The sequence below is a fragment of the Rana temporaria genome, chromosome 5, assembly GCF_905171775.1.
Source record: "Rana temporaria chromosome 5, aRanTem1.1, whole genome shotgun sequence".
Classification (NCBI taxonomy): Eukaryota; Metazoa; Chordata; class Amphibia; order Anura; family Ranidae; genus Rana; species Rana temporaria.
The window spans coordinates 355,367,169-355,387,070 of NC_053493.1; the positions used below are offsets into that span (position 1 = coordinate 355,367,169).

Sequence of the window (19,902 nt, forward strand, 5' to 3'; positions counted from 1 at the left end):
ACAGAACAAATTATAAATGATATATGGTAAAAAACCTTCAAAATACAGCCCCCCCTTCAGCCCCCCCAAATACTTACCTGAGTCCGAAGAGAGCTGCTCTCTCTCTCTTACAGGCACACAGACAGCAGTGGAGTCATTGGCTCCAGCTGCTTTCAATCAAATTCTATGAGCAGAGAGCAGGAGGTGGGGCCAAGATATGTTGTGTGTGCCCAGCGTAGCCCAGCTCAGGAGCAAGATCTGCCATGTAGCAAGCAACGTGCTATGGGGGAGACAAAGAACAGAAAGGGCAGAAAGCACCATCGTGGACCCCAGAAGAGGAGGTTTGGGCCACTCTGTGCAATACATTGCACAGAGCAGGTAAGTATAACATGTTTTTTTTTATTATTTTAATAAAGAAATGATGCCTGTTCAAATATGGTGACAAAGTCAACAGTCTTCATGAGGTGTACTTACTTTTTCACATGACTGTTCTTGCACTGACATTGCTGGCCAGAAAATACTGGTTTCCTGGCTGTGTGGCCCCTCGTAAGCATTTAGCAAAGAACTTATTATTTCGGGTGAGTGACTGAAAATGTGCTGATGCCAAAACATCAATGTGACAGTTAGGCAACGAGCATTTTCCAGGTTGATATTGGCAATATCAGCCCACATATCTCTCACGACAGGTGCGCTTTAAACATCATATCCCTCTCTTGGGTTCCTTACAGTCAAAGCTTGTACCTGGATGTGAAATCTTGGTAAATATCAGCACTTGCTGAAATGCACTGATCCCCTTTTGATGTAAGGGCATTGTTAACTTTTTTCTCCGATCTCTTCAGTCATCTGTTATGATACTGTCACCATGGCAGAGAGACATTGTAATACAGGTTTCATGCTGAAGATTAGATAAATATTATGCAGCTCATTCTTTTCGTGAGGCATCTGGTGTTTAGTCACCAGTGTGGGTTGGCATTTAGGCAGATGTTAGTGCATACAAATAACTTTACAGATTGTAAAGAAGGCAATTCCTATGAGAATTTGCGAGCTGTTAGTGTGACCAAACAGAGTAAAAAACTTTCCCAGTGTATGCTTTCACTGTGGATGAACACTGAAGGGCTTAAAGTGTTACTGAACCCAGGGCCCTGTTTTTACTATTCCTGGTCTCCCACAAAACATGGAAATGCAATTGTTTTAGTAAAAAGTGATAAATACATTTTCTCATCAGCAGAATATAAGGAGTCTTGTGACTTCTATCAGTGTCTGGTTAAAGCTTGTAGGAGGAGTTTTCATTAGCCCCTGACTGTCCTATGAGGCTGCATGACCCCTGACTTCCTGTCTGGACAGTGTTTATTGGCCCTGTGCTGATCACATGCATCCTCCCAAACAAACAAACTGAGCATGTGCAGACTGACTCCTACGGCTCTATTCTCTCAGGAGATGTATTGAGGACAATAAAAGAATGGCCACCACTGGACAATTGTACAAGAGAATTGTATAATGTATGGCTAGCCTTACACTATACCCTTTCACATAATAAGCTGGTTATAAGCTGGAACTTCCACTGGATGCATTGTCTGTGGCTGGGGAGCACAGACTCCAAGATAGAGATTATGGCTTCTAGTTACATAGTAGGTGAGGTTGAAAAAAGACATCAAGTCCATCAAGTCTAATGTACTAGTTAGAGGTCCAAAAGATCAGTTGACTGCATGCCAGACAGCAGACTGAGCACATCCCCTCTGAATCTATTCCAATGACTTATGTCCAAAGTGTACAGTGCAGATATCAATTGTGTCTAGCTATGATGGGGTCCTGAGTGTAATAATTGGTGTTAGCTCCTGTGCAGTGCTTACTACTGAACCAATGATTGTCATTGCTTTCTATGTAATTAAAACAGTTCTTCCCACCTATGGTTTTACACTGGATATACCCCCAAATATCAGAACTCTGCTGGAGATGTAAGGAAGCAGAAGGAACTATATTACATATTCTCTGGGAATGCTATTGAATATCTATTGTTTGATATTCCTATCTCAGTTGAAAAATATAAAAATTCTTTACTGAGACATCTGCTGGTGGCAGCGAGGGCGTGTATCCCTGTCCTGTGGAAATGTGAAAGTTCTCCATCAAGAGCACAATGGTTCGCAAGAATTGCAGAAATTCAACAAATGGAGAATCTTACTTTGACAATGAAAGATCAAGATGGGAGGTACAGAAAGACATGGGCCCCATAAATGGCGTATAGGGAAGAGACAAGGGTGGAGGAAAATGAAATGCGGCAATTGATGGCGAAAGGCGAAGGGGGGAGGAAGGGGACAATGAAGGGGATGGGGTGTTGTAAGTAAATATTATTGTAACGGAATGACCCGTGACACCCAAAGACTTTTGAAGGATGGGGGTACTCCTGTGCCAGCGTCACTAATGACTCTTAGGTCTAGGGTCACCCTGTGCCCCTTTTGGGCATAGGGTGACTGATAAAGGATAATTCATGTTTTGCAGGATATCTTGGAATATTACAGTTTGATTTCATGCTGACCCCCAACCGGTCAATAAGAGTGTCTACTTCAATGCTTAACCTAGGCTGTTGAGATGCTAACTAAGTACGTCTGCTCCTAAGACCTTTAATTGTGTGAAAATGCTATTGATGATAGATATGTGTTGTGAGTTAGCAGTCTAAAGGTCAGACGTCTGACTTAAGGAATGTGTATTATGAAGTAGGTGAGAACAGCTTGGCAGAGCCATGCTGTCTGGATAATGTTTAGTAATTAGCCCATCTGAAGGTGTATTGAAGCCCCCCCCCCCCCCCCATTGTGTGCTGTGTGGGTGGAGAGTTCTTTGTCCCTGTGATTAACTTTAACATGCTGTACTGTATATAAGAAAGTTAAGATACCATTAAAAGCGTTCATACATTTTGAAACCAGTAACTAGAGCTTGTGTCTTGGTTATTTGGGAAATTGGATGGATCGTGTCTGATGTCTGCTAGATTGTGGAGTGTCAGATGAGCTGTCCTGGTTAATGGAATTGGAATATTGTAAACGGTGGTGACCGTTACAGTGGTGGCACAGCAGTGAGATGGTTACATCGCCAAAGGAAGAGCTACACGGACACAGGACAATGGAGACACAGTATGAACGTCTGAAGCTCTCTTCCCTCATGGACTTACTGGAGAGCCGGGGCAGACCGGCCAGCAACCGTAAGAAAAGGGACATTATTGCAGAACTTGTCAAAATGGATAGAGCTGAAAGGCCCGGCGTAACAGACAGGACACCCGAGGAAGAAAGTTTTGATCGGGCTGTTAAACAAGGACTGGCACAGTATGGTCCTAATCCTCCACCGGAGATCATAGACCTGGTTATAGAGGCTGTGGATGCCACTTGGCTACATCAAAGAGGTGCTGCAGCAGCAAAAGTCACAGCAGCACCAACTGAAGAGAGAGGAGAGGTACAGATACCAGTCTCCATGGAAGAGGAATTCAGAAGGAGGTTACAAGAGATGCAGGTACATCACAAAGGACCAGTATCAGAGGAGGCCCTGCTGGGATGGTCGGATGTGATTCATTGCCAACTCTGGAAGGAAGCGCTAGCTCTTGAGCAGCAACACCAGGGGAAGGTTCTCACCTCCATCCATGTAAGGTACTGGCCACAGTATGACGCACGAATGTCGTTGTTGGGGGAACAACCGAAGCAGGAGTGGACAGCTGAGTTAAGCAGGCTGATCCAGGCAGAGATGCAGTTGGACGAGAGCTGCAGAGCCCTCCGGTGGTATGTAGCCCAAGAGGGCCCATGGTCAGCGGATGACAGCCCCACGGAAGGCTTTGACTATGATGGCCTGGGACTATTGTATTGGAGGATGTACAGTGATCCTGACTTCGGGGATGATAGGGAGTGGCGCTTGGAGGACATAATGGAGCACAGAGAGGAAAAATTGAATGTCTCGGAAGGCCACTGGTTGCAGGAAGATTTGGAGTTTCTGGCCATTCAGTAATGGGAACTGGAGATTGCCTACAGACAGCTGCTAGACTCTGCTCAGCAGCAGGGTGGGGCTACCGTTGCCTGGGACTATGAGAAAATTCCAGACGACAGCTCTGAAATCCTAGCTGATGAATCGGCAGTGGAAAATATGGAGATTGCCATTCCCAAAGCTGAAGCGGATGGTGTGGAGTTCCAGGGAGCCGGGGCAGTTGGCCCCTCTCTCCAGCAACAAGCTGAGGTGGTAAAACTTTTACTCCCAGCTGAATCACTGGCAGCCGGGCAGGATGCTACTGACCGCTGCACACAACTACAGCTTGAGCTGATATCGGGGGATGGGACTTTGGTCTCCCCCACAGCAACCCAGCAGAAGAGCTGGCAACAGAGCAGAGTGCCACAAGCCTCTGCTCTTAACTAGCAGGAGAGGGAGTTCCTGTGGTAGTGGATGGGACTGTGGTCTCCACTCACAGCAACCCAGCGGAAGAGCTGGCAACAGAGCAGAGTGCCACAAGCCTCCGCTCTCAACTAACAGAAGAGGGAGTTCCTGGGGTAGTGGATGGGACTTCAGTCTTCACTGACACAACCCCAGAAAATGGTGTGGCACTGAGCCAGGAGGATGTCAGCTTTGCTTTGCAAGCAGCGGGGGATTTTCACCTACCACCAGTGGATGGGACTTCAGTCTCCACTGGTATAAAATGCATTTACTTTCTGTCATTGTTTTCCATTTCCTGTCCCCGCCCCTTCCTGGGGAGGAGTTACAGAGCATTTGTTATATAAGTTTAGCAGTGTGGGGGTACAGACACATGCCCCTGTTGATGACTTTGAGCCGAAACGCGTCGGGTAACATGCTGAGTACCCCATACTGCTTTTTATGATCCCAATTTCACGTGATTTTACTGCTACATTTTTTTAACAAAATAAAGCCTTCACGGTTTTTACTTGTTTGACCTGCACCATTGGAGCATTTTTTCATTTATTCCTCGCATATGCTGTGTTCCACGAGTGTGGCCTTTTCCATCATTTGGCCTCACCCATTGGGGTTTCTGCCTTGGAGAGAGCGTCTGACCAGATCGGTTCCAATATCCTGAGTGGAGCGACCATCTGAACCATCCAACAGAGCCATCCATCTGCACAAAACCCAGGGTCCGCTGTGACCACCACGCTTTACCTGACTTGGCGCTAGTATTAGCACGCAAGTCCACCACAGCTGGTAAGAGTACCCTTTTTATCTCCTATACCAACGTGGAGATTGCTACAGACAAGCCATTACCACTGTTTGTTTGAATTTACATCATCTGTGAAGTGCATTCACCTTTCCAGCTGGAAGCAGTTTCATGAACTCTCCCCACAGATCATTGAACTTTGATTGCTTTTTTGCATTTATCCAGTGTTTTTCACTAGCTTGATCGCTAGACACATATACTTTGGCTCTCATGAGCTAACTTCCCATTTACCATTCACTACACAAGTGTTTCTTCAATTGTTTATGTTTATATAACATTTTTTTCACATTCATGTTTTTAGCGCTGCACTTTTTTGTATTTATTTGCCTGGACTTTGTTTGTTTGTGTGCTGGCTGCTTTTTGGGTCATACCTCTTATCACTAATTTTTCTAGTTAGCGCAATTTTTCCCCCACATATCCACTGGTATACCCCAGGGATGTGGGCCAGTTGGCCCAGATCCCCAACAGCATGATGGACTGAGCCCAGTCACCCTGTCTTCTCCCCAGCGGCAGGCAGGTTCTCTGAGAGAGGCAAAGGTTGGCTGGGTGAGTAATGCCCTGTTTGGAGCAATTTATTTGGAATACGATATGGATACCAGCACTGGGGGACTGGAACTTCTGACTAACTTCGGAGTCAACCCGTCTGGGGTCCCCCCTGTGTCAGTCTCCCACCGAAAGGGGAGAGATGTAACGGAAAGACCCGTGACACCCAAAGACTTTTGAAGGATGGGGGGTACTCCTGTGCCAGCGTCACTAATGACTCTTGGGTCTAGGGTCACCCTGTGCCCCTTTTGGGCATAGGGTGACTGATAAAGGATAATTCATGTTTTGCAGGATATCTTGGAATATTACAGTTTGATTTCATGCTGACCCCCAACCGGTCAATAAGAGTGTCTACTTCAGTGCTTAACCTAGGCTGTTGAGATGCTAACTAAGTACGTCTGCTCCTAAGACCTTTGATTGTGTGAAGATGCTATTGATGATAGATATGTGTTGTGAGTTACCAGTCTAAAGGTCAGACGTCTGACTTAAGGAATGTGTATTATGAAGTAGGTGAGAACAGCTTGGCGGAGCCATGCTGTCTGGATAATGTTTAGTAATTAGCCCATCTGAAGGTGTATTGAAGCCCCCCCATTGTGTGCTGTGTGGGTGGAGAGTTCTTTGTCCCTGTGATTAACTTTAACATGCTGTACTGTATATAAGAAAGCTAAGATACCATTAAAAGCGTTCATACATTTTGAAACCAGTAACTAGAGCTTGTGTCTCGGTTATTTGGGAAATGGGATGGATCGTGTCTGATGTCTGCTAGATTGTGGAGTGTCAGATAAGCTGTCGTGGTTGATGGAATGGGAATATCGTAAATGGTGGTGACCGTTACAATTATTATTTATTTTTTATTTTTTTGAGTAGGGGTTGGGTGGGAAGGGAAAGTGGAGGTTATAACAAGTACTAAAGCTGAAAAAAAAAAACGTATTTAATAGAATGTAATATATATGTGAAAGAAAGATTATGGAAGATAATTTGGAATTACGTTAAGAAAATTGTGCAAAATAAAGAATTTATAAAAAAAAATGTTCTTCCCTTATACATTTATATATTTGTATCTTTATATCCTATTTGCCTGACCTATTTTTTTTCACTATGATACAATCTATAGATGAATGGTATAACTATTCATATTATAGTTGTTTTTGAACCTCTTGAGCCAAAGGTATGTCCAAAAACATCTGGACCTGGTGATATGTGCAAATCTGGATGCATGACATTTTCTTATAGTTAACAGCACCTATACAAATGCCGCCCACAAAATAACATTTTTGTAACTTCTCCTTGCTAACGTATATCCCATGCATTGAACAAAAGAGACCAGGGGCGGACTGACCATTCGGGCACTCGGGCACTGCCCGAGGGCCCCATGCCACTAGGGGGCCCTATCAGGGTTGCCAGCCTCAGTAAAACCAGGGACAGTATTTAAAAATCTGTGTTTTTTTTAAATCCCAAGATTATAGCTGCCCCGCCTCTCCAGTATCTTTTCAGTGTGTGTATGTGTATTCTGTGTGTATGTATACTGTGTGTGTATATTGTGTGTCTATACTGTGTATGTATACTGTATGTGTGTGTGTGTGTGTGTGTATACTGTGTGGCTCCATAATCTATTGCCTGGGGGTCCCTATAATCTCCTATTGCCAGGGGGGCCCATGAGTTGTCAGTCTGCTCCTGGAAGAGACTGGCATTTAATCAGATCTGAACCCCAGGGGCCTCATAATAGTAGAAACTTCTGCTATTCCGTTGTCAGTCTGGGGCTGCTTCGACCAGCGGCTGAGTCACTCGCAGCATGCTTTCACTGGGTACTGGAACAAAGAAGATTTTAGCAGTAATTAGAAGATTATTAAGAATTACAGGCAGCTTTTCCATATAGGTATTCATTTTACTTCCTTTGGCCTATAGTTTTGAGAAATGATCTTAGCACTGATTAGTTAATTAAGATAATTTTATCTAAATAAAATCTAGTTATAGAGTTTCTGCTCAGACATTCTGTAATTAAATCACCCTGCCAGCAAATGCTTTAAGACCTGAAAACATGAAACAGATTTTGTAAGTCACATCGATTCAAAATCAGCAACAAAATAACCCTAGAGGAAGAAATAAGTCAAAGTACTCTTTTTAGCTTTTTTCCCCTAACATCTGTCAGCGATACCCAGGTTGTAATGCAGAAACCAATTTGTATCATTTTGAATATCTTCTGTCCTTCCTTGAATATCAGATATTTACTGCAGCCTGTTGATAGCCCCTTTTTTCTGCACCCATGATGAATAGCATGTTGTGGTATTAAGGAAAAATAACATATTATGTGTGGAGCAAGGAAACCTGGCACATCGAATTCAGTATAAATAAGGTGGCTTCCCACAGTGATTGGATATTAAATATTGCTTTAAAAAACAGTGGTGTATTAAATGTGACATTGAAGAATAGCGATAGAATAAAGTGGCATTAAAGAACAGTAATGCAAAACATTTGGCATTACAGAATATTAGTACACTAAATTCTGCATTACAAAACAGTTGTGCTCTAAATGTGGTATTACAGAACAGTGATACAACCAAATGTAACATCACAAAACAATGATACACGAAACGTGGAATTACAGAACAGTGGCAAACTGAATGTGGCATTTTCAAACAGTAGTGCACTCAGTGTGGGATTCCAGAGCTGTGACACACTAAACATAACATTACAATACAGTGTGGCTCTAAATGGGACAATGACACACAAAATGTGTACACACTAAATGTGGCATTGGAGAACAGTGGTGTACTAAATGTAGCATAACAGAAGAGTGATAGAATAATTTTGGTATTACAGAACAATAGTAAACTAAATGTAACAATACAGAACGATGGCACACTAAATGAGACATTATAGACATACCCCACTTTTAAGTACACAATAGGGTTTATTTACTAAAGCTGGAGAGTGCAAAATCAGGCTCAACTCTGCATAGAAACCAATGAGCTTCTAACCCCAGCTTGTTTAATTAACCCTCCTGGCGGTATTCCCGAGCGTGACTCGGGGTGGATTTTTTGTGCCAAAATCGGTAACCCCGAGTCACGCTCGGGGTAGCTATGCAGAGCCTGCAGTGATGTTCCTGGATCCAGTGATGCCACCGCGCTGTGTGAGCGAGCGGGAACTTGCTCGATTCACACAGTGTCCTCCTGTGCCGCCGATCTCCGTTCCCTGCGACGTTACGACGCACGGGGGCGGAGATCGGCGCCAAATTCAAAAAGGTAAACAAACACTATACATACAGTATACTGTAATCTTATAGATTACAGTACTGTATGTAAAAAATACACACACCCCTTGTCCCTAGTGGTCTGCCCAGTGCCCTACATGTTCTTTTATATAATAAAAACTGTTCTTTCTCCCTGCAAACTGTAGATTGTCCATAGCAACCAAAAGTGTCCCTTTATGTCAAAAATGGTTTTAGATCAACTAGAAAACAGCGATAATAAATTATAATCACTTGCAGAATTGTGCGATAGCGATTTGTGGGGAAATTCGTCATAAAAAAAAAAAATAATAATGACAGCGACAATTCTGCAACTGAGCAAATTTCTGTGATTTTGAGTTGATTACATTATTGAATATTTTTTATTAGAATTATCTTATTATTTGTTATAATTATTTATAATTATTTATTATATTATAATTTATAATTTTGTTTTTAAAAAAATGTCATACCCGGGATGCCTATTAGACTCTGGTTTGGTCAGATTTAAGTGAGTTATTCCTAAGAATTGCAGGCCTACAGTATAAATCACCAAATTTCCTTGCAAATAATGGTACCGCTTTCAGCATCTTTTTTCTGAAAGAATCATACCGCCAGGGAGGTTAAGCTTTGGTAATAAAGCCTGGAAGCTTGATGGTTTCTATGCAGAAGTAAGACTGATTTAGCATTTTCCAGCTTTAGTAAATAAACCCCATTGTGTACTTAAAAGTGGGGTATGCCTGTATATAGCAGTGATGTACTAAATGTGGCATTTCAGTACAGTGATGCAATAAATGTTGCATTACAGGGCAGTGATACAGTAAATGTGGCATTATAAAACAGTGGTATGCTAAATGTGGCATTACAGAATAGTGATTGAATAAATGTGGCATTACAGGACAGTAATAAAGTAAACGTGACATTATAAAACAAAGGTGTGCTAAATTTGGCATTGCAGAACAGCGATAAACTTGGGGCCAGATTCACATAGAATTGCGGCGGCGTAACGTATCGCATTTACGTTACACAGTCGCAAGTTTTACGGGCAAGTGCTTGATTCACAAAGCACTTGCCTGTAAACTTGCGGCGGCGTAGCGTAAATCTGTCCGGCGTAAGCCTGCCTAATTCAAATGGAGCGTGTATCATTTAAAATAGGCGCGTTCCTGCCCTGAACGTACTGCGCATGCTCCGTTTTGAAATTTTCCCGCCGTGCTTTGCGCGAAATGACGTCGCACCGACGCAATCTTTTGAACGGCGACGTGCGTTACGTCCTTTCCTATTCAAAGACGACTTACGCAAAAAAAAATTGACGCGGGAACGACGGCCATACTTTAACATGGCAAGTCTAAATATAAGCCACGAAATAGCAGCTGTAACTTTACGCCAGGAAAAGCCGACTAGCGACGACGTAAGAGAATGCGACGACCGCGCGTACCTTCGTGGATCGCCGTAAACAGCTAATTAGCATACCCGACGCGGAAAACTACGCAAACTCCACCCAGTGGGCGCCAAAGTATTACACCTACGATCCGAAGGCGTACGAAGCCGTACGCCTGTCGGATCGAAGCCAGAAGCCGTCGTATCTTGGTTTGAGAATTCAAACTAAAGATACGACGCGGCAAATTTGAAAGTACGCCGGAGTATCAGCAGATACTCTGGCGTACTTTTTCTGTGAATCTGGCCCTAAATGTGACATCATGGAACAGTGCTGTGCTAAATGTGGCATTACAGAACAGTAATACAGAACAGTGGCACACTAAGGCCCCGTACAGACGACCGAACATGTCTGCTGAAACTGGTCCGCGGACCAGTTTCAGCAGACATGTTCGGTCGTGTGTAGGCCCGAGCGTGCAGGATTCCAGCAAACATTTGCCCGCCGGGCCTTTTCCCAGCGGGCAAATATTACTGGACTTGTTTTAAAACAGCCCGCTGGAATCCTGCCCGCTCGGACATGTTCGGTCGTCTGTACAGACCTACCGTACATGTCCGAGCGCCCGCCATCCCTCGCATGCGTCGAATGACTTTGACGCATGCGTGGAAGCATTTAACTGGCAGGGCCGCCCACGTCGCCGCGGCGACGGCGCGGACACGCCCCGCGTATTGTTTACGTGCGGATTTCTGTACGATGGTTAGTACAGCCATTGTACAGAAATCCCCGGGCAGACATGTACGTTGAAAACGGTCCGGCGGACCGGTTTCATCGTACATGTTTGCCCGTGTGTACGCGGCATAAATGTTGCATTACAGAACAGTAATACAGGACAGTGGCACACTAAATGTGGAATTGCAGTACAGTAATACAGGAGGCACACTAAATGTGGAATTGCAGTACAGTAATACAGGACAGTGGCACACTAAATATGGCATTGCAGTACAGTAATACAGGACAGTGGCGCACTAAATGTGGCATTGCAGTACAGTAATACATGACAGTGGCACAATAGATGTGGCATTGCAGAACAGTTGTGTGCTAAATGTGGCATTACAGAACAGCAATAAATTAAATTGCAGGTAAGTGATACAGTAAATGTAGCATTACAAAACAGTGGCATGCTGAATGTTACAATACAGAACAGTTATAAAATAAATGTGGCATTGCAGAACAGTGATACAATAAATAAACATTACAAATAGTGGTGAGCTAAGTGTGCCACCGCATAAGAGTGATAAAATAAATGTGGCATTACAGGACAACAGAACACTAAATGTAGCATTGCAGAATGGTGGCACATAGTATTGCATTATAGAACAGTGGTGTACTAAATGTGGCATTAAAGGACAGTGATATGACAAATGTGACATTACAGACAGAGCAGCAAAGTGCTTATTGTGGCAGAAGAGACCAGTAAAATGTGGCAGTACAGACCGGTGATATAGTAAACTTGGAATTACACAAAAGTCATACATGAATGTGGCATTATAGATACATGTAATATGGCAATAAAAAACAGTGGTACATTTAATGTGGAAATTTAGTCCAATACCATATTATAGGGACAAAAATAAATAAATATCATATTATCTATGAACTGTAGACCAATGATACCCTGTATGTAACTTGCCAGGGCATAAATGCAGGGATATGCAATTAGCGGACCTCCAGCTGTTGCAAAACTACAAGTCCCATCATGCTTCTGCCTCTGAGTGTTATGCTTGTGGCTGTCAGAGTCTTGCTATGCCTCATGGGATTTGTAGTTCTGCAACATCTGGAGGTCCGCTAATTGCATATCCCCGAACTATAGCATGTTTGCTGTCTCATTTACAGAACAACAATGGCATACATGGCATCTGTGGATTGGCACGGTAATAAAATATTCACTATAGCACTCCAGATCCTGAATATAACATTTTAAAACTGTTTCCTTACTTTAAAAGTCTTCTGGTGGCACAGGCATAACAGAACATTGGATGTTGCATTACAGAGCCATAGCATGTTGACAGTGGCATGCCATGGCAGAATGCCAGGGCATTGGCACTCCAAAGGTGGCATTGCAAAATTATTGTATATTTACCATGGCATCCCAAACAATGGCATATTGATGGTGGCATCACAAACCAGTGGCACATTGATTGCACTGATGCAGAAAAAAATAGCACACTGAGCATTATACGGTACTAGTTGTACAGATTATGAAATACGCTGGAAATGAAAGCCAAATGTGTTGTGACATCTGCAATGCGCTTCAGGCAGTCTGCCCACACCACAGCTATACATGTTATATAAATAGAATCAGCAAAATATTGTCATTATTACCGAAAAAATCTTAACACTATTATGCATTTCATACATCTTCAAGATGTGGATTGGGCTTCATCAGAACAGGGGCCCTGTGTCATTTGATTACAAGAAAATCATCAATGTAAGGGTTTCCATCTTGCACCGCAGAATAAGTTGTTATTCACAGATGAGCGGGCATATTGAAAAGTCACTAGGTGTTGTCCTAATATAGGAGACAGCCGCAGCTGCACAGGAAACAGCAAGTGACATTGTGACTTCTCTGCCAACATTACAGGAGACAGGACCTTCACAGCCAGTACCTGAGGACAGTCACTTCAGGAGAAAATGTCCACACACAGATTTGTCACTTTGCCTTCATAAAGTCCAACTGGCATCATCTTTATAACACCTACATACATGGGCGTCCGCTGAAATTTTTTCAGGGGGGGAGGGGGGCGCTTCCGCAGCGGCGATACACATTTAACACTTTCTTCAAATGCTAGCAGGGGTTAAAAGCGCCCACTAGCGGCCGAATAGCGCAGCTGAAAACAATGGTAATGCAGCACTTTTTAGTGATGCTTTTCCGATAACGTGGCCAGTTGGCAGTGTGAAATAGCTCTTGAGATAATTCAGCTTCACTCCATGCCCATATAAATATAGCCTAGAGAATGTACAGACCCCCCTTCAGCACAGACCCCCCCCATGAGCACAGACCCCTCCATTCAGCACAGACCCCCCATTCTGCAAAGATGGACCCCCCTTCAGCACAGATGAACCCCCTCCTTCAGCACAGCCCCCCCATTCCGCACAGACCCCCCTTCAGCACAGATGGACCCCCATTCAGCACAAACCCCCCCTTCAGCACAGACGACCTCCCCTCCCCCAATCCCATTCAGTACCTCAGATCAGCCATCAGCACGGCCGGGTCACAGCAGGTTCCCTCCCCCTGTGTACACATAAACACTGGAGGGGGAGGTGGCTTCACTCTGCTCGCTCTGTCTGTGTGATATCTCGCGGCCGCGAGACTCTTCAACACCTTCTTGATTTTTCAGGGGGGGTCAATTGCCCCCCCTTGCCCTATGGAGCGGATGCCCATGCCTACATAAAACAGCAAAAGACTGATGGTGCTTACCGTACTTTGGTCTAAAAAAAAAACACCCAAATATTTTTTATATAACCCCCCTTTTGAGGTAGTCTTTTCTGTAAATGTTCTGCTGTATGATCTATCTACATAATTTTATAATACAAAAAATGATCTTGGAGTTTTGACTTTTATTGCTGAATGTTCCCAGCTCCTGGTCATTATTAGCGTCCTTTATACGGGCTTCATCGCCCACCCTTTTTATTTGTGTATACTCTGCATTATTTGTTATGTTTTATAATGCCAGGTCTTATTTGATCACATAGAGCTGTTATATGTTCTTTCCTTTCTGTTCTATATTACATTGTTGAATTCCTTGAACAATAAACATTAGAATAGAATTTATGAAAGAAAATTACTAGGTGCAATCAGAGTTTTTTTTACTGGAGAACTTTAGTCCATAACGCCTTCGTTATTAACCCCCTTCATGTCCAGGGTCAAAACAAATCTTAAAAGAGAAGTATGACCAAAGGTGTTTTTGCATGTGGGTCACGGGAGTGTACTTACTTGTTCTCTCCTCCTGTCTGATGATGTCACAGAGCTGCTCCGGGGTCTAGAAGGGTCATGACAATAATGTCAGGATCCACCCAGATGCCTGAGCAGCAGCTGGGTCACCCTCTCAGAGAGCTGTTGAGAGCCTGAGTGAGGCTGATTACTGTCGATAATAATGTTGGGAGCCGCAATGGAATACATGTTCAGCACAAACACTCCTGGATGCCGCATATACAGTATGTGTTACATAGTCATGAAGGGGTTAATAAGATAGCCCTAGATGGCATGAGTATTTTGGTCGATACATTATATTTTTTGTTTTCAATAATTTTTATTGAAAAGTATTTTACAAGAGAAAGGTATCAATCACATTAACAGCTTAAGGACCTATTTACGTTGGCAGAATGGCACGGCTAGACACCTAGACGTACAGGTACGTCCCCTTTAAGATGCCCAGCTGTGGGTCGTGAGTGTGCCACCGGCGGCGCACTCGCAACCCGGTCCTGTCCTCCGTGACCGCACCCGCGGAACCCGCAGACCCGATCGCCGCCGGTGTACCACGATCGGGTCACAGAGAGGAAGAACGGGGAGAGGTGAGTATAAGCAAACCTTCTCCGTTCTTCCTAGTATGGCTGTCAGTGATCGTCTGTTCCCTGTGTTAGGGAACGAGGATCAGTGACGTCACACGCACAGCCACGCCCCCCCACAGTAAGAACACTCCCTTAGAACACACCTAACCCCTACAGCGCCCCTTCCTGGTTAACCCCTTCACTATCAGTGTAATTTTCACAGTAATCAGTGCATTTTTATAGCGCTTTTTACTGTGAAAATGACAATGGTCCCAGAAATGTGTCAAATGTGTCAAATATTGCATTTTTTTTTATTGTCGCTCTATTTTTGATCATAGCGCAAAAAATAAAAACCGCAGGGGTGATCAAATACCACCAAAAGAAATCTCTATTTGTGGGAAAAAATTATGCCAATTTTGTTTGGGAGCTACGTCGCACGACCACGCAATTGTCAGTTAAAGCAACGCAGTGCCGAATCGCAAACAGGGGCCAGGTCCTTTACCTGCATATTGGTCTTAAGTGGTTAAAGGATAAAATTGGGTGTAATGCAAAGTCATACAGCTCCACAAACTTACAAAAATAATAATACAAAAAATAGAATCACATATGGTGCAGGAAATCTGGACCAACTGAAGTCCATGAATCACTTTTGCTGCCCATGCCAGCCAGTGGTAGCAGTCCATGCATCTGAAAAATGTAGTACACAACCTGGAGGCAGTGCAGCATCATATGGCTCCCAATGGTGAGCAGGCATGGAGAATCTCTCTGAGCCATCCTGGCGTCCCAGAAAAAAGAAAGGTGTAGAAGAGTTTAGCCCAGACTGTTACATCAGCTAGCGTGGGCAGTAAAAGATAATTATCCAAGGAGGTAAGTGCAGCAGTGACCAGGGGTGTGAGGAGGGTGTTTCAAGTTAGTTCCCCTATCATGTTTTGTGAAAAGCTGAACCAACCCTTTACCCCTTGGCGCTGGCCGCATGCAAATATGGGGCCTCTGGCCCTTGGTGCAGAAAGGCCGCATATTTGCGTGAATAGCTGTCAATACAGCTGTGCTGAAAGCATGTGCGCTGCTCACTCCTGGCACAGTTTTCGGCGCCTAACCGAAAGCTTTTGGGATCACATGACAGCCAATCACGGTGGTCACGTGATCTTAAGCCCCATCCTGCCTATTCAAAAAAGGTCTAATCCATACCTGGATATATTTAGTTTACTAAAGAACTGTGAGGGGATTAAGAAAGATGAATGCTATTTCTATATTCACAAATATTTAGCATTTTTTGCCCCAAATAAATAAATGTGTCACTCAGGCTACTTTCAAACTGGGTCGGTGTCGGCGACATCGATAAAACGCAGCTCGTTCTAGCGGCGCTTTTAACTCCCAAGAAAGGGTTAAAAGTGCCCGTGATGCATCGCTTTTCAGGTGCTTTAGATGGGCAGGAGCGGTTTGGGAGTGATGTATACACCGCTCCCAAACCGCCCCAAAGATGCTGCTTGCGGGACTTTTCCTGCATGCACACCACCCTAGTTTGAAAGAACTCAGGCTTTTACACTGGGGTGGCTTGAGAGGCAGTTTTCAGGTGCTATTTTAGCGCTAAAATGCCTGAAAACTGCCTCAGTGTGAAATGGGTCTCAATAACGAGTTATTTGTTGTATGATAGTGGTGCGTTGTCTATCTATTCACATCCAATGTTGTATGATTGGACAACTTTTGCCCTCACGTTTATAGCATTTCCCAGTATATGGAGAGTGCTTCATATTTTCAGGCGCTGCACTTTATTTTCACATTATATACAATTTTTTCCTTTGTTATGCGGGCAGCCACTATAGATACTACACATTAGAAGAGCGCAGTATATTTATAATTTTTTTGTATCTATACACATCCACCTGTCCTCTCCCTCTTGCTCCCTGCCGTCAGCCCCTCCTCACTACACTGTGATAATTGCCACACAGAAAATGCAGGGGTTTTTATACATAAAAAAGGAAGTATTTACCTTTGTTTATTTTGTAAAGGCCCCTCCCAGCTACTTCCTGTTTACACACACTTGCTTTAGCATCATCTGCACATCATTGCTCCAGAACAGTTTGCCTGTGGAGTATGCATTTGCAATATGTGTAAGTATGGCTACATATAGACACCACCAGGGATGTATGTGATGGGTGACCATGCAGGAGCACAGCTGGAGTAAAAATCTAATAACATGTTTATTATTTATGGTATTAAAGCATTTGTTAACCTGAAAAAAAATTAAAAATAAGTAAAAGAAAGACCCTGTTCTCTTAAAGCATGTTATACAGCACAGTGCTGTGTAATTTGCCCCCTGTAACACCTGAAATACCTGGTTCTGCCTGGACTTTACCCTTCCCGCTGTACGCTGACTCCAATATATCAGGGCAGCAAAATCCTCCCATCCTCTCTGTACTATAATAATAAGTGTCCCTGTGCCTGTGTAATGTAAAAAACCTTACCTATCTGTACCTATATGACTGCGGCTCCCGTGGCGCCAATCAGACTATCAGCTCTCTCTCTTCTCTCTCCCCCTCCTCCCTGACTAATGTCAGTGGGAGTGCTCGGCCCTGCCCACTGGAACTGTGAGCCCAAAGAGAAGAGAGCTGACAATTCAGCTGAGCGCCGGGAGTTAAGCTTATATACTGTAGGTATAATCTGGCAGATTTACAATACACAGGTTCACTAATTATTATGGTACAGAGGGGAGGCGAGGATTTGAAAGAAGTGGGTTGACAACCACTTTAAGGTGTGAGCATGCACTACAGACACAGATTTAGCCGCTGTGAAATAACCAGTATTAATTTTGACATCAAATTTCGATTCAGTTTTAGTCATAGTCTTTTGACTGAAATACCATTTTAGTTGTATTTTAGTCATCTGAATTGTTTTAGTTGTATTTTAGTTGGCTAAAATAGTGTTAATTTGATTTAATCAATGAAACTAACACCGGTTGTATGGTCCAAGCACTGCCATATGACAAAGGGATTTCCATCATTGTTGAGTTGCCAAAACAGTTGATCCCAACACTGGCAGCAAGGAGCCTTGGTAGAGTGCGGGTAAGTATATGACGGTCATATTGTGTTGTGGCATGATAATAATTTAATGTATAACTTACTGTCCTGCTCTATCATTGGTAATAAATGTACAGTTCGTCACTACATACCCATGACTGTATTGGAAGGTCTTATATGAAGGATATGACTTGTTTTGGAAGTTGCATGATCTACATAAATCTAATATTTTCTTTTACTGGCTCAGGCTCTCAGTGGCTTGCTGAGAGGCTGAGCCAAGTGTCGGTCCAGGCTCCTGGGTGGATCCCGACCATATGGTCATGATCTTAAACCAGCCTGGACTGGCTCTGTGATGTCAGCTGCAGGCTGAAAACGGGTCACAGGACTGCAGAACAAACTGCACTCCTGTGATCCACAGGAGAACTACAGCCAAACAAGCTTTAGTTGTACTACTCCTTTAATTATTTTTAACTGTATTCATCTACTTGTTTTGTATTATTTGTTTCTTGCATTTCTTTTGATCCTTGCATTTGTGCACATTTTAGTTGTTGGCACTGTAATTACTGTTGACTCAGCAAAAAACAAAAAAAAAGAGTTGCCTAAAATAGCCAAGGTCATTATATGATTGCTGGTAAAGAGGTAGTTATGTTCCTTTAGCTGGTGTTCAAGTTTTCAAGTCTCATTATGAAATCCATTAACGTGGTTTGGAAATGTTGTTTCCTCTTGAGAATCTCAGCTGGTCGATTTTTATATTTGCTATATTTTAACTGTCTGGGTACAATGAAGGCAAGGTTCTGAAGACTCAAATTATTCACACGTGACACTTCTGCTTTATTTCAGCAATATCAGAATGCCCCAAAATTGGAACAGTTTGTAACACGTTTTCTGCTGAAGGAAACATTGAACCAGCTGCAGTCTCTCCAGAACTCATTAGAATGTGCCATGGAAACTACGGAGGAGCAGACACGCCAGGAAAGGTGGGTTTGGGCAAGCATCAAAAAGTACCAGGTCATAGAGCTCACATCTGTTTATCATTTAGGTTCAGATCCACTTTTGCCGCAATTGATCTGTACTATGTGTGAAGTTTGCACAAAACTTTTACAGAAATGTCTGTCTGTATTCTCAGTGGGGCTCTTTAAAAAGAGAGAGGAGAGGGTGTGCTGTCCATGGCAGTTAGTCATATTTCAGTTGTGATAACTATAGCTCAAGCAAACAAAGCAAGCATCTGATTGGTTGCTTTGGGGAGATGCCTAATTCAATCTTCATGAAGAGCCAAAATCGAACATATTTTGTGATTGGCTACTTTATATCTTTTAAAGGGATAGTTTATCCTTACATTTTAATGTCTTAAGACTCATCACAGCCACTTACCTGCTTAGCTCTGCAAATGAAGGAGACCACTGCCCTGCCATTTTCACTGAGCTCTTGCAGGGTACCCTGATCTCATTTGCCCTGATCCCATGTGCCCTGATCTAATGTGCCCTGATCCCATGTGCCCTAATCTCATGTGCCCTGATCCCATGTGCTCTGATCTCATGTGCCCTAATCCCATGTGCTCTGATACCATTTGTTCTGATCTCATGTGCCCTAATTCCATGTGCTCTGATCCCATTTAAGGTGCTCTGATCCCATGTAAGGTACTCTGATCCCATGTGCCCTGATCCCATGTGCTCTGATCCCATGTTCCCTGATCCCATGTGCTCTCATCCCATGTGCCCTAATCCCATGTGCTCTGATCCCACATGCCCTGATCTCATGTAAGGCGCTTTGATCCCATATGCCCTGATCCCATGTGATCTGATCCCATGTTCCCTGATCCCATGTGCCCTAATCCCATGTGCTCTGATCCCATGTGCTTTGGTCCCACGTACCCTGATCCCATGCAAGGCACTTTTATCCCATATGCCCTGATCCCATGTGCTCTGATCCCATGTGCCCTGATCCCATGTGCCCTGATCCCATGTGCTCTGATCCCATGTGCTCTGATCCCATGTGCCCTGATCCCATGTGCTCTGATCCCATGTGCTGT

At 43.6% G+C, this 19,902-nt stretch overlaps 1 protein-coding gene across 1 annotated transcript in view; it reads left to right on the forward strand.

Annotated features, from left to right (window-relative positions):
• NECAB1 (N-terminal EF-hand calcium binding protein 1) overlaps positions 1-19,902 on the forward strand; it is a 281,474-nt gene that overhangs the window by 209,227 nt on the left and 52,345 nt on the right. Inside the window, exon 6 of the mRNA XM_040354611.1 lies at positions 18,714-18,850. Coding sequence (XP_040210545.1) covers positions 18,714-18,850 — 137 coding nt within the window. The remainder of the gene's footprint in view (positions 1-18,713; positions 18,851-19,902) is intronic.